We start from the raw sequence: 19,446 nt of genomic DNA, 5'->3' as shown, positions 1-19,446 counted from the left end.
CTTGGACCCGTGCTCACGTTTTGGAATGCATGAACAAAGCTATGCTCTTGTGACGTTGATATAAGGCGGATTATCGCAAACATTCACAAAACTATCGAAATGGTAAAACATTTTCAACACACAAACACGGAAGGTAGTATTTATTCATTATCGTCTTTATTTGAGAGATTCTAAGCCAGTGATGTACTTAGCTTACGTTACCCGATGTATGTGACGTGCTAGTCCAGTGTCGTTAGTTGTCGAATGTTTTATGTTGCTAGACTTTAGCAATACATTTTTCACATGAAATAGGTGCATTCCTGCTATGTGAGTGTAGTGCTTTCGGAGTGTTTTTTAATATGAAATGTTTAACAACTGACAGTCATGTGGTTGGCATGTCTATACTTTGTTTAACGTAAGCTAGACTGTTGATGGCTTCAATGTGACTTCATTTCAATTATTTGAAACAATTAATGTTTGACCCTTTAATAGTCGGTGTTTTCGTAGTACACTTTTACAAATGCGGTTTCTGTAAATATTGTGGTTAGAAGCCTTTGTAAAAGTAAGTACATTTTCAATGCACTGATATTTGAAAGGTTAAACAAAATGAAATCACATATTTTTTATTTTATTTTAATGTAAAAATGTTCGACGTATAACGTGTAAATTCTTCGACTTTTATACTTCGTTAACTTTACACAATACTTTTATAATTTTAATTTTTTTCTTACTTTTACTGTTCAAAAATACTCTTTCAAAGTTTCAGATTTCCAAGAAGGTATTCTTTAACTTATATTATTTTATTCCTATTTTAACAAATAACTCTAATACAAACATTAATTTTAAGATAATGTCGGAAGATGTTGATACCATAAGGCGTTTTTATCAGAAATATTTTTTGTGGCAACATTTTTTTCATTTTTTTTTTTTATTTAGTGTTGCCACTTTAAAAGTATTTTTGATACTAGCAACAATGTTTCCACTGCTTGCATGCTAAGCTTTGCCTGTGTCTTCGTTCGCAAACTTCGGTTTTTGTGAATAATTGTCATTCTCATACTCTGTTCTGTCTGTTGTCGTCTCGATCGAAGATATTTCTCGACTTCGCTTTCTGTCTGCGTAGATATTGTTCAATCTTGCTTCTTTTTCAGGTTCAAATATGGCTGCATGAGCTATTTTATCTCATGGGGCATGTTTTTGACGTTTTGCAATTATCAAAATTATTATTATTAAATGATTTGATAATTTTTCATTAAATATACGACAATTACTGCAGCTATTCATTACTTAGTCGTATGTTTAATGCAAAAATTAATAGTAATTCTAATTGGTTAGTTTGTCACAATATTGCAAAACGTTCACAGTAAAAAAAGTACACAAGAAAATATATATGTACAGTTTCTGAGCTATTTACAATCGTCACTTGTTTGTGACGTCACAGAGTAGATAGACGCATTGTACAACCGCTGTAGTATAGAGATGCACTATTACGCTCTGAGAGCAATGTACATATGTGTGCGTGTTATTTCCAAACATATACTGATGTGTGTGTTTTGTGTATAGCAAGCAGTTGAGGAGAAATACAGGCTTTGCGATGAGACCTTGTCTAAGTTACTGGAATGGATCGCTGTGGTGGAAGAGAGACTGGCTAACCAGGAGGCCGTTAAGGAAGATATGGATGAACTGAGGAATCAAATTAATATTCTTAAGGTGGGTTCAGTTTTTATATGTATGATTCATTTAAAGTTTTAGACTGAGGCGAACGTTAGAATGACTTCAACTGATAGAAATGTTAATGTAAACCTCAGCCTAACTCTTAAGACCCTACTAAACCGACAACATGAATGTCACTTTCTTTAAAACAACTATTCACTATGAATTTTAACGTTCAATAGTCACTGTAAATAAATAGATGTTTTAAGAAAAACAGACTTTTATGTAGTAGGTGCAAATGGGTCTTTAGACAAGAGTGCCTACTGGCTAACCACATCAAAACTATACTACTAATATAGTAGATTTTTTTGGCAGCAAAACAATCGCCAATATAAAGCAACGAGACGAAATATACCAGTAATCTATATCACTTGCAATAATGATGAATCCTGTTTCCAGCTGATCAAGGACGACCTGGAGAGCCACCAGCGCCAGGTGTCAGCCTGCGCAGACCAGGCCAAGCAGCTGCTCGTCTCCGGAGGCGACGTGCTGGCTCCTCATGAGGTATACTTTGGAATTTATTGTTAACAGCCTTTTGGTCTTTAGTGTGAGGTACTGAGACTGGATGTTTGGAGTAGGCTGAGCAGAAGAATATTTATTAAATAAGTGCGTGTGTGTGCAAAAGAAATAAAATATTAAATGGTAAATCTCCTTTTATCGTCCCACTGCTGGGCACAGGTCTCGTCTCATACAGAGAAGGAATGAGCGTTAATCAGCATTCTTGCTCCATGTGTGATCTCGGACTTTATGATTTCTTCCAGATATTTTCATTCACATTTAATCATACATTGGTGTCAAAGATATACGTAGAAAGTACTATTTAAGATTAATATGACACTTTAAAATACATGCCACATTACAATGTTCACCCTAGTGTCAATTGAGCGTAACCGTCTTGCCAGATTGATTTTCGAGATGATGCTAGTACACCTATTGTCTTAACTTCACACTCCACTAAACAAATTCCGGACAGGTTGTATTATTGTCCCACAAACAAATTCACCTGCAACTAGTTACATTGCCTCACAACCTAATAGATACACCTGCATATAGCTACATTGTTTTACTTATTTACCTTGGTCACAGGTGGCAGCACTGGAGCGTGGCGTGAGACAGCTGAAGCAGCGTTGTGACAAGTGCACAGATAAATGTGACAAGATGCTGCGCCGTTTGGCCGCAGCTAGGGACGAGCTGGGCAAATTCAGGTTGGTATTGTATTTTTATATAGAAGACACATTAAAAAATATTAAAAGTGATACTGCCCATTGTAGTACCCATAGTAGAAGCTACTTGAACAGCTTTATCAGCTCTTTTATTTCTAGTCTCTTTTAAGTATTGTTTTGAGAACATGGGCTTAAATCATAACATAACTACACAACATTTTTTGTTTTAAAAGTAATAACCTCGGGATTAAAGATCGAGCGTCAAATAACTTTGTGTTCCTATTTAACTCCTTGAGCATAATGCACATCCAGTCAAAAAATATAAACAAAACACGACTACCCATGCAGAAGCGTCAAATGACTAACTTCAGATAAGCAAAGTTATGCATTCATTCATTCGAACAGTGCTTTGTTTTTGGTCTATGTTCCTCTAGCTATACTATCTATCATCTCAGCCACACACAACCACATCTAACTTTAAAACATCCTCCGCAGCAACGAACTAAATGCCTTCAACACCTGGATGGAGAGCGCGTACCGTACTCTAGAAGACAAAGAGGCAGCTCTCTCCAAGCTCAACAGCCTCCCCGACCAGAGCGAGGATGTGCGCGAGTTCGTGTCGGATGTCATCGCGCATCAGGCTGATTTGAGGTTCATTACTATGTCGGCGCAGAAGTTCGTCGATGAGAGCAAGGTGGGTTAACTTATTCTGGTTTGATTTTTTTAGGAAGAAAATTGGTTCTATATATAACATTTTTAGTAGGTAAAACTTTGACTTTCCAATAAAGTGACGAGTCTTTTTGAGACTGGTTTTCAAGATTGAGAAGTAGAAATCGTAATTTAATGTGGTAACTAGACAATTATTAATACACAATAAAGAATATTTGTATTTATTTATTAGGTTTAACCACAGCATACATATACACGCACAATAGTGCTGATAAAATGTTCGTTTAATATCTAAAAGAATTTCAAGTTGTAGATGCATTTGGGGCATCATTTTGCTTAATACACTTTCATAAATTTTTGACAACTTAATTTTAGCTTTCAGTATAATTAAGCCATTACTATAACGGACACTATATAAAAAACTTTATAAATTCCCCAATTTCTCCTCAATTATATTTTTAAAATAATTTTCTAATACACACATTTTCTCCCTCAGGAATTCCTCTCAATCCTCAACGAGTACCGCACGTCCCTTCCCTCCCGCCTCTCCCACATCGCTCCGCGCGGCGACAGCGCGGTGCGGGAGGGCGCGGGCTCGGCGCGGCGCCGACACGCGGACCTGTGTGCGCGGGCGCAGAGGCTGCAGGACAGGCTGAGAGGAGCCGCTGATGTTACCCGACATTATCATGATGCTCTGCAGAGGGCTGGCAGGTGGATTAGTGAGGTAAGTGTTAATGGTTATCGGATAAAAATTCCTCATTTGAAGTTCGCTCAGGTCAGCTTGTATGTGTGAAAAGAGAAAATAAATTTTGGCACTTGCCAATAAATAAATGGTACTAAATATTAAAAATCTCAGGGAGATGCAAGTTCGTAAATAACTCTTCTAAATTCCGACCTATTATGGTGACAACGTTATGTCTATTCATGCATCATAAAGGCGGAATGTTTTTATCGCGTTTTATTTGCAGTGTAACCTTTATAGGATTAATTTAACTGAAAGCAAATACATACACACCTTACATATGTCAGATATATACTTCGACGTCAGTTTTGAACTTCGAAATAATATGTGGTCCATTTCGCGATTTGTTTAATAGAACTCTTCAAATTGTGTAGCATTCCATATTCACTACACACCACTTACAATAATTTACTAAATCTCATGTATTTCTCCTCCAGGTGGAACCACAAGTGAACTCAGCGCTATCCGAGCCAGTGGGCGGAGAGCCGCGAGCGGTGGAGTCGCAACTGTCGAAGGCCAAAGCTTTGCACAACGAGATCATCTCGCAGGGACGGCTCATTGATAATGCTAAGGATGTAAGTATAGAAAAGGAACATAGTTCGTTTACTTGTAAATATAATTCCAAAAGGAGTATGTATAAGTTTTATTTTTGCAAATACGACTTTAAAATGACATGAGTAGTCGCTATAATAGCGACTCTTTGAGGGCAAAGTTCCTATATTCTAGCAAGTATAATTAATTTCTCTTTTTGAAGGCGCTAATCCACTTACCCTGCCTAAATCGCTTTCTAATTAGTATTTTGTCAGTCAGAAGATAAAACTTCTGTTCTAGGATTCTAACTAGAATTTAATCTTACTGCTATTTCAAATGGCAAAATTAGTCCTAGATCAATCATTTAGGACGTCTGAATTTAAGCAGAGGAATAAGGCCCTTACTCGAGATACCTCTCGATCACTTTTCAAATGGAACTGTTCTAAACCGTTTTCTAATTTCCCCCATCTCTTCCAGGCTTGCGAGAACCTAGTAAAATCCCTAGAAGGCAATCTCACCCCATCTGAGATCCGCCAACTCGAAGTGCCCGTTCTAGACCTGACTGCCCGTTACAAGGACATAGTCGAGGGTATAGGGTCACGGTGCTCGGAGCTTGAAGCTGCCTTACTGCAGTGCCAGGGTCTGCAGGATGCTGCAGAGACTCAGGCACACTGGGTCGGACAGGCTGAGAGCTTGTTCAAGTGAGTAGACCTTACAGGACATTGTGGATAACTGGTATTAAAAGGGTAGATTTTGGTTAGATCTGACATTTTGAAAATGATTGGACATTGGACACAAGTCGGATAGTAAAGTTTGCCACATTTAAGGTTCAATAATGCTTGATAGCATCAGTTTTGTTCATATTTTTATCGAAACACATAATTCGATTTCGGACATTGTAGCCCTATATTTTATGTAAGGCTGATTGCCTCAGACTAAAATAAATAAAAGTTATTGTTGTATGTGTATTACTCGTTGAATTTAATTTTTAGTATGTATGATATAATTTGATAATTTTTGTTCTCCAGGAGCCAACAAAAACCAGCCTCCCTTATCCGGGAACGCCTAGACGAACAGATGCGCGAACAACGCATCGCCATTGGCGAGTTGGAAGCCAGACGGCCAACGTTGGCCAAACTGTTGGCCAGCGCCCGCCAAGCTGCGCTCACGCCTTCAAACGCGAGAATCGCTAAGAAATTAGAGCAGAGAGCTGATGATATTTATGCAAGGTAAGTTTAGATATTAGTTTAAATTCAGGATCAAAAATGTTTTTTGTCTAGACGCTAAACTAGAATACTTAAGCCGTATTTCATCGACAACTTTGTCGGGTTTCTTAAGACAAATTTTTGCTATGAATTTGCACATTAAATTTTCAAAGAAACATTTTTTATGAAAAGCTGACTTTTATGTTGTCGATGAAAATAGGCCTTTTTTATCAAAGAAAAATTAAAATGAAAACATAGCATGTCATGCAAAATCTTATGTTGGTTTGTTTATATAAAAGAGACAAACCAATTTTTTTTAACCACCATTAATTACTAGTATACTATACCTACAAGTTTCTCCTTGATTCACAATTGTTATAGTCACAAAAAAAGTTTAAACCAACATTTCTGCAAGATATTTAACACTATCCTCTTCACAGATACGAGAAACTACTGGAACGTTCGAGCAAACGCGGCGAGTTCCTCGAAGAAGTATCATCAGAGTTGGCCCAGTTCACCGCTCAGGCCTCGACGCTCGACGCTGCGTACTCCCAGCTGATCGAACAAGCTGATACCAGGGAGCTGGCTAGGATGCCTGCTGAGGAGATAGGGGGCAGGTTGACGCAGTTGGCTCAGTTCAGGTGAGAGTGTGAAGAGTTTTATAGTCGATAAAAAGCAATATGAAAATAAAGTTCAATTTCAAAGGTTTTTATTCCAAATAGGCCTTTGTAGGTTCTTGTTGCACATTATAAACGTCTAGTGGCACGACATAAATGTCATGTTCAGTTGACCAGAGTTGTATGAGACCAATCATCTCTTACATAATTCATTAAAAATATTATCGATAAATGCTACTAACTATTATATTTTTACATGATGATGGTTATGAAAAAAGTCGATTACAAATTGCTTTTAATTATATCGCATTTACTCTCTATAATAATTATCAAGTTGCTTTAACTTTTATATTTAGTTTGACAAAGTTTTTTAGCTAATGTGAGGGTTATTTTTAACTTAAATAATTGTTTTATATGTAACAGGGACAAACAAATGCCACTATTGGAGGAATGCCTACGCAACGGCAAACAACTCATCTCTAAGAAGGATGTTACCGACACACATGTCATCCGTGATAGGATGAAGGTAAGATACTCGTATTAGAGAATTTGTCTGTGTAAAACCCACTGTAACGTTATAATATTCCACTAACAATATTGGTATTATGCAGTGTATTCACGAATCAATATACAAAATGGTTCTTCAAAATGTTAGCTCAAAAAATTATAAGAATGATGTTGAAATCTTGCAACTAAAAAAATCGATTTTGAGTATAAAAAATATTACCTCAATTTTAACCAAATTCCTTAGAAGAAGTAGGTGCTCAATTTGTAGGAATCTTTTTTTTTATAGTAAGTTAATTGCCTGTCGTTTGAAACTGCATTTTAATACAAACTTGTATATAATAATGTTTATAATTTATCCAGGCTCTAGAGAACCAGTGGCGTGATTTCAACGCTACTCTAGAAGAGAAACAGAAGCTGTCCAAGCAGAGAGCCGACCAACTCAACCAGTACGAGAGCCTTAAGATACAAGTAAGTTTATATAGAATATTAGTTGTGTCTTAATCGACTGTGAAATGTTCTAAATATTTTTTTGTGTGTCATATTTAGCTGACTGTCTAAAGTTTTATAAAGTACGTAGCAAATAAAATTTCTGATTACTGATTAACTCTTTTTAAAATAAAATTAATATTAATGTGAAACTTATCGTAAAAATATAGTGCTGTAATTGTGGTTTAATTACACCATTATTAAGCTATGTGTTTGTTTGTCTGTGGTACTGAATCTCTTAAACAACGAAATCTATTTGGATGCGATTTTTTAAGATGAAAGCTTGTGCGTTCTTAGATATCGCTCATCATCATCGGTGCTGCTGTTTTAAAGTTATAAAACTTTCTTTCTCTCTATATTTATAATGTATCTGATATTAACTTAACCTTCCTCTCCCCAGGTCCTAGACTGGCTGCAATCCATGGAGAACCGGGTAACCCGGTTACAACCGGTAGCAGTGGACCTCGACGTTATCAAACAACAGCAGGACGAGCTCAGACCCCTGGCTAAGGAGTACAGGGACTTCTCTATTACTATCGATAAGGTAACAACACTATTTATATCGATGAAGAATTAATTAAACCTGTCCAGGAAAAGCTTTATTAATTTTCAAGTTAAGTTTTTTTATTATTTACTAGCCATTTTCCGATTGGAACTCTTCCTGAAATTCCCGCGCTCAGATAAAAGCCTATGTTTACCGGGGATAACGTGGCATTCCAACCGTGAAAGAATTTTTTAAATCGGTCTAGTAGTTTCGGAGCCTATTTATGTCAAAGAGACAATCAAATCTTTCTTCTTTATAGTTTAGTGTAGATTGACTATTAAGTTACCTATGATTTACTAAAAGCATTCATACATCTACATACGAGTAGATAAAATACGTACGCGCATCCCCTCCAAACTGAAAACTTGAAAAACTGATTTTATTTGCGGTATCAAAATGAAAAGCTTAATAAATATGGACGCCATCCCTATTACTTCTAACTCTTGTAAAAGTACTAATGTATGTTTGTCTATCAGGTGAATGAAGCCGGTGCGGTTTACGAGGCGTTGACCCGCGGCGACCGCGCGGACAGTCCGCATAGAAAGCGACAGATCTACAGCCCTACTAAACGACAGACGCCTAGTAAGTACACTATATATTGTGTAGGATGTTCTGACTAAATGTATGATTTGTTTCGTAAGCTTTGGTACTCTGACCCAACATGACGTGATCCTCTTTATACAAGTTATCGTAGAGACAATGTAAAGAAAGACACTGTAAAGGAGTATTCTTGTGGTTTTGGCAGTTTCAAACAGATTTAAATAATGTCATACATGTCATCAGTTGATAGTACATAAGGCATAAATTATTTGACAAGAAATTAAAATACTATTTATCAAAGACTAAAAAGATATGCTATACACAAAGACTAGATCCTTAATTGTCTGCAAACAGTAAACATTACATATAGCCCATTTGAGAATATAAACGCTACAATAGTATTATACATAGATATTAATTTACTTTAATATTTGCAGGCCGCACATTGGACGGTCGTTCCCCATCACCCAGCAAGGGCCACGGTCTTGTCAGTCCTGGCTCCACACACTCTACGTCTAGCGGATTCTCTTCAAGACGCTCCAGCCAGGATGGATTCCATCTTGAAGGTGAGAAAAATTATATATTTTTGTAATAAATAATATTGTAATATATGGTGAATAACACACTTAATTAGCCTGAGTAATTAAACTGGGCCTTTGTTTTCTTGTAAGATTTGCTGCAATATTGCTTACACACGATATGCGTGATTTCAAAACTAATATAATTATTTATGTGGATTGAAGCCACCAGTCCCTTAGCGCAAAAAAACATAATTCAAATCATATACGACAAAATCATGAACAAAAAATATCGATATTTTTTTCCAAAGCGCAACATTTTCTTGCCACTTAAAAGTCCAACAACAAATTCATCGATATAAAATACAGTTTTTACCCCATCAATTTAATTACCACTTTTACCCACTAAGGGGTTGCTTTAGTGGGTAAAAGTAGTTAAACAATAATTTCTCCCCACAGAGCTATCCCCAGTCCAGCAGCAACTATCGGAGATCAACAACCGCTACAGTCTGCTCGGCACCAAGCTTTCAGACAGGACTGCTGAGCTGGACGCCGTGAGAGAAGAGCTCAGAAAGCATCTCGACAGTCTGAGGGCGCTTAACACTTTCTTAGACAAGGTAAGGCCAGTTTTCTTAACTATGCAACTCTTTTTTAAAGACCTAAAAGAACTTTAGAACTTGTTGAACTAGGGGAAAATTTTCTGCTACCTATTGAAGGTGAGATATAGATAAAAGAAACAACAGGAATTGAACCAGTGATGATGTATTTTCTGAATAAAACTTGCCCTATATGAAATGCGTGCATTCTAAGCATCAGTTTGTTTCCGCTAAAACATACAATTTTGTTTTTTCTTACCGCTTTAAAGTTTTATATCCAGTGAAAAACCTTTCGTCATTTGAAAATTTACTTTTTTCCCCTATACATATAAGATATATAATGCAAAATCTAAGCTAACCATTGTCTGTTTATAAAGGTTCAACGCCAGCTGCCCAAGGAGTCTGTTCCCAACACGAAGGAGGAAGCCGATAAGACCATTAAGCAAGCTCGCGCCGTGCTCGAAGAGATGTACGAGAAGCAAAGCATTCTCGACTCTACTAAGACTCAGGTAAGGTTCACATTATAATGATAATATTTTTAATAATCTGGTTGCAATTTCAATATTGGTTTTGTGGATGACAACTGTCATAGGTTATGCCAAATGTATTGATGTTCATATTTTGATATCTTCAATTTATGTATCTTTGTTAAAATTACATGTCTCTAACATGATAAGTCCTTCACATATATGTAGGTACGCAAATGTACTTGATAAATTCCGGATTAATACAAAGTGCTTTGATGCCTCATCATTTTGCGTTACTGAATAGTTTTTCTTTCTTTCCTATTCTTATTACACCGTAACTTGTAATAGTCTCCGATGAACTGTGTACAAATGTTCGGTCTTATCGAACACACATATCTGTGAAACTGACAAACCAAGTTAAAAAGACATTTCCAGCTCTAAAAATATAATATGAACAATCCACATTATTGCCACAGGTTCGCGAGCTTCTTAAGCGCAAACAAAGCGTACTGGGCGCTGACAGACTGCACGACGAGATGGAAGATGTCGCGTCCAGATGGAAGGCGCTGCACGACGCCTTTAAGGACAAGTAAGTATTTTTTATATAGACCAGTTGTTGAACGTCGATTAAATTTTATTTTTGAGGAAAGTGCTCTTTAGATTGGTCATGGTGAAATATTATATAGAAATTGGTTTGACATGCAATATCTTTAGGTTGATGAGTCGCCTGAGTATAACTTTGGTGTTTCACTCAAGGTTGAAAAAACTGGAAATCGATTCAGAAGATTTAATATGCATGTCAATGTATGGTATCAAAACCAATGAAAAATAACTGACCTGTTTTTATAGCAGCGAGATAAATGTTCATGCTTTTATTAGGAAAATGGCCCATTGCGCGGCAATAGCACCACCATAGAGACGATAAAATCGATTTTAAACATCGATACAACTTCCTTCGACTCGGTATCGATACATTACTACTCTTATTCCCCCAGGATCCGCCTGATGGAAGAGATGAAGGACTTCCACGACACTCACAGCAACCTGTCGCAGTGGCTGCTGGCTAAGGACCGCATGATGGCCGCGCTCGGGCCCATCTCCTCAGACTCCAGGATGGTGCAGACGCAAGTGCAGCAGGTAGGTGTTCCAACACTTGTCTGTCAGGATCCGCCTGATGGAAGAGATGAAGGACTTCCACGACACTCAAGCTTCACAGCAACCTATCGAATTGTACAGACAGTTCATTTTTTTTTTCATATTTTACATCAATTTGGCATATTTTTTTAGAGCTTTTTATTTTACAGATGTCTAATGATAATATATTTTTATTGACTATAGACTTACATTTTCGTGATCACACTTTTCCTAGAATTGAGATTAGACCAGAAAGTTTGATCAATGTTAATACAGCCAGTATGATTGCTTGTGCAAAATAACTAGAGGTTCGGATCTATGTACATAATAATATGTATAACCTAAAATCCAAAAAAATGGAAACTGCTATAAAAATGATATTATCCACCGATCGAATGGTCCTTTCGATAATGCCAAGAAAGGTTATTAGACATATTGTAGCATCTACTTAAACATCCTTTTCTTCCTCAGGTGCAAGTCCTCCGCGAAGAGTTCCGTGGCCAGCAGCCGCAGCTGGCTCATCTCGAGGAAGTGGGTGCTGCGGTACTGGACCGCCTCGAACCCTCGTCTCCCGACGCCAACAAGCTGAGGCAGAAGGTCACTGATGTTCAGGATAGGTGGAACGATTTGTTGAACAAGTGAGTACTCATTTTTTGCGAGAATTTTAAAATGTTTTTGCAGAAAGTTAATCATTTATGGTAATAAGTATCAATATGCATATAAAACACTAACCTAACATATTTGCCACTATTTTCTCTTTCTTATTGCGAGGTTGAATAGCTGATTTTTACAGGATGTGTTGCAATATATCTTAATTTGTAATTAAAGTCTATGAAGTAATTTTTGGACATAAATCAACAGGCCAATTTAATATATGATATACTATAGATAAGCAGCATAATGTATATACAAAATATACGATTTAACTCTTTCGATCTGCAGATTTGACAAACATTCAATGCAAATTAAATAACACCTCTTTAAAAAACAGTGGATTTGAGGACATTCTTCGGTTTTGCCTTGACTATTAGAACTTCTATACATTATTTTAATACATTTCCTATATCACAAACCACCTACAAATTATTTTTTCATCCTATAGACTGGAACAACGCGCAGACAGTCTGGGCGCGATGGCGGACACGTCGCGCGAATTCGACGCGGGACTCGCGCGTTTACGCGACGCTCTGCATGCCATCGCCGACAAACTCGACGACACGGCCACTGAGACTGAGCCTGATGAACTGTTGAGGAAGATTGAGGTAATATATCAATTGATACAATATTTAATGTGTAAAAAACTATGTATTTTTACCTACATAAATGTTACTTGAGTACTTACCCTATAAATAGATAGAAATATATGTTCTCTACTATGTATGCCATTGCATTACAAAATTGTCAGAAAAGTTTACACATAGGCGGTCTTATCGCTAAAAGCTAAATAGCAATGTCTGGATGAAGAAAAAAGGAATTATATTCCTTGAAATTATAACGTGTTCAATAAACGTTTATTTTAAAGAAATTAATCTTTAATGTTTTGCGCATAACTTGAGCAATATAAACGCAACTAATGACACAAATGCGCAAAGAAAGCGACATTTTGCGCAAAACATATGATATAAAATGTTTTATTTTTAAAAACAACATAAAAAAATAAACTCTTGTCCCGTTTTTATAACATAACTTTTATATTGGTCCTTTCAAATTCATATTTTAATACTTACCTTTACCCACAGAACCTAGAACGCCAACTAGAAGGTCAGCGACCTCTCCTCGCAGACCTCGAAGGCGCCGGAGCAGCGCTAGCTCAAGTGCTCTCCGACCCGTCCTCCAGGCAGGACATACAGAGCAAGTTGGCAGCTGTGGCCAGACAGTATGATAACCTGCAGAGGAAACTGGACCATAGGAAGGCGGAAATAGAGGCTGCTTTGAAGTGAGTTGGGTTTTGTCGTTGTTTATGTATTGTGTGTGATGTTCATGTGATTTTTTATAATAGGTATGCGGTGGCGACGTCTAAAAAAAACGTTGGTTCTGATTAAAAAGACGGTCAGGATTAGTGACGTATCGCTTAGGTTGGTTGAAAAATAAAATAAAATAAAATGTATTATTAGCATTCACATTCTCTCGAAATATGCCATATTTTGTACCACAATTTTGATCTCCTAGTAGAGGATAAATAAGTATATCTTTTTTATATGCAAAAGGTTAAATGAATGAAATGGTTGAGAAACGCGTAATTTTACAAAAAAAAAAATGAGATCTCAGCAAGAATGTAAACCCTGTTAAATGCCCTGTTATTTGGGTTTCCACGTGTCCCAATTACACTAAAAAATGCACATTTCTCAAAACAAAAACAACCCCACTTTTAACGAAAACCTATTTCTCCCAGGGACGGCCGCAACCTAGAAGAGAACGTAGCCCGCACCCTAGGCTGGCTGCAATCGGAGCTGAACTCCCTACCCTCGCGGCTGCAAGTATCAGCCGATGCCACTAAGCTGCAGCAGCAATTGGAACGACATGAGCCGTTATATAGAGAGCTGACTCAGAGGGAACATGAGCTTATTATGTTGTTGGATAAAGGTGAGAGAAAATTAATTTAAAATGGACCTTATGAACTAAGGTATAAAACACATTTTGCCTATTGTTATTGTCGATATAATGGCACAGCTTGTCATCAATGTTCTTCTTAGTTAATGGTTTATTTGAGCTTTAATATATTTCAATGAATTACCAAATCCATGACAGAATTTCCCTCAGAAAATTAGTAAAAGCTATCTTTGCCTAAGAATGACATAATAATAATTTTGCAATATTCTATTGGTAATGCCACGTTTTTATTCTATGATCTTCTGAATTAATTATGTGTATCACTGAGCGGAGTAATTTTCTTTAAAAACTTCTCCTCTCCGCCCTTTTTGGTAGAGTTTGATGTATTTAATTCTCATGCCTATATAAAATGTCATAAACTGATGATTGAATATTTTCCCCAGGCCGCGAGATGGAGAAGAAGCCAGCGCATCAGAACTTGCGCAAGGATCTCGACAGGATTCAGACGCAATGGGACAAACTCAAACGCGAGACTGTCGATAGACACACTAGGTTGCAGACTGCTATGGTAAGTAATGATATTAGTATACATTTGAATTTGAACTTTATGTGTAGACTGTTATAGATCATTTTGCGATGTAATACCTTATTGGATTTGAACTGGTAACAATAGGTGTATCGTATAGAAGTTAGACACTTTTTAGATAATGTCAGAATCTGATGAAATCCTCTCTTGCTGTCTATGTGGACAACTTTATTTTTATTATACCTTAAGCCAATTTCAAACCTTGTCTTCATATCATTTAAAGTAACTCAAATGTGTTCTCTAAAACGTAAAATCTGCGTATTCAGAAAAGATCAATATAACTACATATTAAAAAATAAAACAGCAAATGATCGACTAAAGATCTCCAATGTTGAGTTTCAAGTTTTCAATTTAGATAAAACCTGAAAAGTTTGAAAAACAAATATGCTTAATATAAAACCTATATAATGTATCACCTTAATATACTAAATATAAAACCCTGAAAATATACTTAATCCCCCTTTTTCCCCCACAGGAGCACTGCCGCAAATTCCACAAGGCACAAGAATCCTTCGTACCCTGGCTCTCAGACCTGGAAGACAGGCTCGCTAAGCTGCCAGCCACCGCTTTCACGAAGAAGGAGGTTGAAAAGCAGCTGCGAGAACTGCAGCAGATCAGAAATGATATCTGGAAGAGGTGAGTTAGAAAATAATCTTTTTCTTAGCCATTTTCCCAGCCGTATTAATTTGCCGTCAGAAGACTTCTTCAGGTACCCAAATAATCAATAGCCTTCTCTGATAAATAGGCTATCTATCACTGAAAGAATTTTGTAAATTGGACCAGTGGTTCCCGAGATGGACGCGTTCCAGCAAATAAAATCTTAAGTTACATATAACCTGCAATTTCAAATGATGATGTCCCCCTAGCCGATTATCGGCTACGGCGGCTATTCTCATGTAAGGAGATTAGCCAACTGTGCAGGACATATTATAGTGCACGAGCATTTGCGCAGACACAGGTGCACTCACTATTCCTTCACTCTCATAACCCGATGACACGACAATCTGACACCACCAGAGAGAGATCACAAGCAGGACCAACATTAACGTGATAATCAAATACGATGCTATTTCAAATACGTCCCGTGGCAACTACTGCCCGACCGTATTCAAATATAGCCTATGTTACTCAAGGATAATACAGTTCCGAAACCATTTAGGTGAAAATGAAAAAATATTTATTTACTGAAAAAGTATAGGTACAAAGAAATAAGTAAATGTTTCCTTGTATTATCTCAGAGTAGAAGTAAGATTTTTGCTTTAGTAAATACCTATTTATGTAGTATTAAATTCTTAAATAGCTTCCGGCTTACTGATCTAGATGATTGACGTTATCAAATCGATAAGATGATGAATACACAAGATAAAGTTAAAATTATATAAAATAAACATTCCTTCTTCGAACTTTGTACATCAGTCATGCCAATTTTAACGTTTAAATGTAAACGGTGCTTCGCGTGGTGTAAGAAAAAGGATAACTCAAAAAATCAAGCAACTTGGCATATTAAGTAAAAAAACTTATTAATACTTTGGTTCTAAAGTATCTAATATAGATATTTAGAAACGGTTGCTTATCGTTACCTTCGTATATACAGTTAAAAAACGAAAAATTGATTGTAAACCGACAAAAAAGGAGATTCTCAGTTTGACCAGTGTATATGATTGTGCGCGATTATCTTACGTTTGACAGAATCGATTTTGGTGCGGTTTTCAGTAAAAAAAAAAACACCTTTTTTATTTCAAACAGGCCTTTGCAGGCTCCTATGTCGTGTAACGTCATACTACTTGCACGGTTTCAAAAAGTTGGTCTCATGGAGAAGAGCCGGCAAGACTCCATAGACACTCTTTTAAAGTGTTCAGTATAGTATTTGTCAGCATTAGGAGAAGATTTAGTCATTTTTATTTTTAAATAAAACTTATTTGTATGTTTACTATAGGTCTGGTGAATATGAGAACAACAAGACGCTTGGTGAGACGTTCATCTCGGCGTGCGATGTAGATCAGGATGTGGTCAGGAAGCTGTTGGATAGCATGAAGGAGAGATGGGATAGGATTAACAACGGTGAGTTTTATTTGTACGTTTATTTATTACATTTTAAAGAAGGCTTACAGAAGTTTTACTTGGTATTTATCATTACAGTGGTATATAATTGAAATATAACTTAACACGACACAAGTTTGTGTCAGTGTCTGGTTGTAATGCTTTAAATGATATAATTCCTTTTTTATTTAAAGTTTGTTTTAGACCCCCAAATTCTGTTTAAGAATAATTGGATTTTAGTTTTGAGGTTTATATAATTTAATTTTGATTAATTACCAAGCCTGTATTTTACATCGAAACGACAATTTTCACCTCTGTTTGAACTTTCGTCACCATACTTAATAAAAACCTTCTTTTCCCTCAACAGAAGTGCTTCAACAAGTAGAATTCCTAGAAACAACAGCTCGCAAGCTCGGCGAGTTCGCCGAACGCGTCCGAGCGGTCGACACTCCGCTGCAGCGCTGCGAGGAGCGACTGCAGGAGGCTCTCGCCGCGCCGCCCGCGCAGGCCGCCGAGGCCGTCGCCAGGCTCGCCGACCAGATACATGCGCTTAGAGCGCCACTACAGGTATTGTATATCATAAAAAGCAAGAAAAAGGCAAAAGGAAAAAGGCATGGTGCATAGGCACGAGCAAATCTTGCATAAACTTGTCCTTAACTTAACTTGATCTTCATCTTCCGAGCCTTTCCTCAACTATGTTGGGGACGGCTTCCAGTCTAGCAGATGCAGCTGAGTACCAAAGTAGCGACTGCCTATCTAATCTCCTCAACCCCGGGCAACCCAATACCCCAATTGAGACTGGTTGTCGGACCTACTGGCTTCTGACTAGCCATAACCACTGCCAAAGATGTTCAATGACAAACGAGTCTTATAGTTTATCGTGCCCTCTGAAACACAGGAAACCCATTTCTTACTTTTTACACAGCCAAATTATCTCCAAAACCTTATTTGAGGCTCACCGCCAAAACTGCACCTACCATAATTATTTCTGACAAATAAATAATTTTCAATTCTTTCACAGAGCATCAACTCAGCAGCGGACGACATAGTGTCCCTAGCTCTGGAATGTTCCGGCCGTGATGCGGCGTCCCGCGCTCGGGAAGTGCTGGAAGAACAGGCTCAGGCTCTGGCTGATAGGCTGGAAGACCTGGAAGCTAGGGCTGGAGATGCTAAGGGCAAGATGGCTGGTGCTGCTGCTGCTATGACGCTTTTCCAGGTGAGGATTATTGAGAAGAAATCGATTTTGTTGCGTAGGAAACTTGTGTTAAGAATACAGACCTTAATATAGCAGTAAAAACTCGAATTATTTTTTTTAACTTGGCTGCAAAACAGCACTTTTTGGACGTCAAATTTTTCAAAAGACAACTTCAATTTGTGTTAGCTGGAAAAAAAAGTCACAAGAGAAAATAAATGTTATAATCATAATTGTTGCATGTGACTTGAGACTGCCTTTGGGAACACTTATTTCGGAAATAGAAGATTTTAAACAAAATATGAAGAATCTTTAAGATGTCATTACTCACTTTTATTGCAATTACAATATATTTCCACAAACAAATTCTCTTCTGGATTGTTTTGCAACTAAAACGTACTCAAAAACTACACCCAACAATGCAAAAATCACCACTAAAACCAAACCTTTTTTACAGGACAAAGTAAAGAACCTCTCCCACGACCTATCGGACTTAGAAAAGGAACTAGACGGCATGAAGCCCCCCGGACGAGACATAAAGACCGTCCGCCAACAGTTGGACGACATCGGTCGATTCTACAAGCGATTGGAGAAGGCCGATGACCTCGTCGGAGATACTGAACGCGCGGCCGAGACGTTGGTCGACAGTGGGTACACTGTTGATAGTGCTAAGACTAGGGATCAGGTATGTTGAAAAAAGATTTTTTGGCTTATATGAACTATTTCTGTTTTATGTATATTGAGAGTAGATAGGTACAAACTGATCTTCATCGAGTATCGATCCTAAAGAGGTCGAGTGATTCTTAAGTTCTAAATATTTTACCGAAAGCAAAAAGTATGTATATTCTTTTCTTGTTTTCTGAACGTTGTTGGTGTTATTCAATAGAGTATATTTTAAGGTTTTATTTTCTTGCATTTTGATTCTATGTAAAAATCATTGTAACGACTAAGAATGTATTCCACCATTTTAAACCTCTACACTGAATTATATACTATTTAAACCAATATTTTAGGATTAAATACTAATTTATTTTCATTCTCCAGGTGGAAGGACTTCGCAAACAGCTAGCGAAGTTGGACGAACGCGCTCGCTCCAAGGAACAAGATCTGGACGATACGCTCAGCAAACTGGAGGCATTCTACAAAGCTTACGATTCCGTCATGGATGATGTTAGCGAGGTAAGTGCCAGAGTAGTTGTACAATTTTAAACCTTATTCTTGTTAAGATAAAGTACACAATCCATAGCTGAATAAAATAATAGTAGCTGCTGAAGAAATAGTTGGACGACATTAAACGTTATGTCTCAGAAGATAAGATTGAAATTAGATAAGATTGTTGGTGGTAAATTCAAGGTATATTACTGAAGTAACACAACGAAATGTTATGTCTAAAGTAGTATCTAATCTGAGAAAAATATTGCAGCTTTTCAATTGAAAGATTTATTTTTCTTACTTACGGCCAGTTTCTTCATCAAAAGTAAAAGTCAAAGTAATGTCTAAAGTAAAAGTAACGGTCGAATTTATTTTTTCAAGGCTAAAGTGACAGCAAAACTAATAGAAAAAACGAATTTGACCGTAACTTTTACTTTAGACATTACTTTGACTTTTACTTTGGCTTTTACTTTTGATGAAGAAACTGGCTGTAGGACTCACTAGACTATCTATTTAAG

The 19,446-nt window shown here is 37.1% G+C and overlaps 1 protein-coding gene across 35 annotated transcripts in view; it reads left to right on the top strand.

The window, feature by feature from the left end:
- The window catches only part of LOC124641568 (microtubule-actin cross-linking factor 1), a 319,179-nt gene that overhangs the window by 254,897 nt on the left and 44,836 nt on the right, over window positions 1–19,446 (top strand). For all 35 annotated transcript variants that reach the window (XM_047179691.1, XM_047179706.1, XM_047179684.1 and 32 more), the window contains 29 exons: window positions 1,540–1,686; window positions 2,089–2,193; window positions 2,776–2,894; window positions 3,348–3,546; window positions 4,018–4,245; window positions 4,701–4,838; window positions 5,272–5,495; window positions 5,823–6,023; window positions 6,440–6,640; window positions 7,040–7,142; window positions 7,484–7,591; window positions 8,010–8,153; window positions 8,630–8,735; window positions 9,131–9,259; window positions 9,671–9,828; window positions 10,185–10,316; window positions 10,751–10,863; window positions 11,270–11,411; window positions 11,880–12,046; window positions 12,511–12,670; window positions 13,148–13,344; window positions 13,801–13,991; window positions 14,402–14,526; window positions 15,020–15,180; window positions 16,481–16,605; window positions 16,952–17,151; window positions 17,606–17,800; window positions 18,234–18,461; window positions 18,821–18,955. In XM_047179691.1, coding sequence (XP_047035647.1) covers window positions 1,540–1,686; window positions 2,089–2,193; window positions 2,776–2,894; window positions 3,348–3,546; window positions 4,018–4,245; window positions 4,701–4,838; window positions 5,272–5,495; window positions 5,823–6,023; window positions 6,440–6,640; window positions 7,040–7,142; window positions 7,484–7,591; window positions 8,010–8,153; window positions 8,630–8,735; window positions 9,131–9,259; window positions 9,671–9,828; window positions 10,185–10,316; window positions 10,751–10,863; window positions 11,270–11,411; window positions 11,880–12,046; window positions 12,511–12,670; window positions 13,148–13,344; window positions 13,801–13,991; window positions 14,402–14,526; window positions 15,020–15,180; window positions 16,481–16,605; window positions 16,952–17,151; window positions 17,606–17,800; window positions 18,234–18,461; window positions 18,821–18,955 — 4,581 coding nt within the window. The remainder of the gene's footprint in view (window positions 1–1,539; window positions 1,687–2,088; window positions 2,194–2,775; window positions 2,895–3,347; window positions 3,547–4,017; window positions 4,246–4,700; window positions 4,839–5,271; window positions 5,496–5,822; window positions 6,024–6,439; window positions 6,641–7,039; window positions 7,143–7,483; window positions 7,592–8,009; window positions 8,154–8,629; window positions 8,736–9,130; window positions 9,260–9,670; window positions 9,829–10,184; window positions 10,317–10,750; window positions 10,864–11,269; window positions 11,412–11,879; window positions 12,047–12,510; window positions 12,671–13,147; window positions 13,345–13,800; window positions 13,992–14,401; window positions 14,527–15,019; window positions 15,181–16,480; window positions 16,606–16,951; window positions 17,152–17,605; window positions 17,801–18,233; window positions 18,462–18,820; window positions 18,956–19,446) is intronic.

This window comes from Helicoverpa zea, chromosome 22, assembly GCF_022581195.2.
Source record: "Helicoverpa zea isolate HzStark_Cry1AcR chromosome 22, ilHelZeax1.1, whole genome shotgun sequence".
NCBI classification, from domain to species: Eukaryota; Metazoa; Arthropoda; class Insecta; order Lepidoptera; family Noctuidae; genus Helicoverpa; species Helicoverpa zea.
This window is presented reverse-complemented; position numbering and strand designations above follow the sequence as displayed.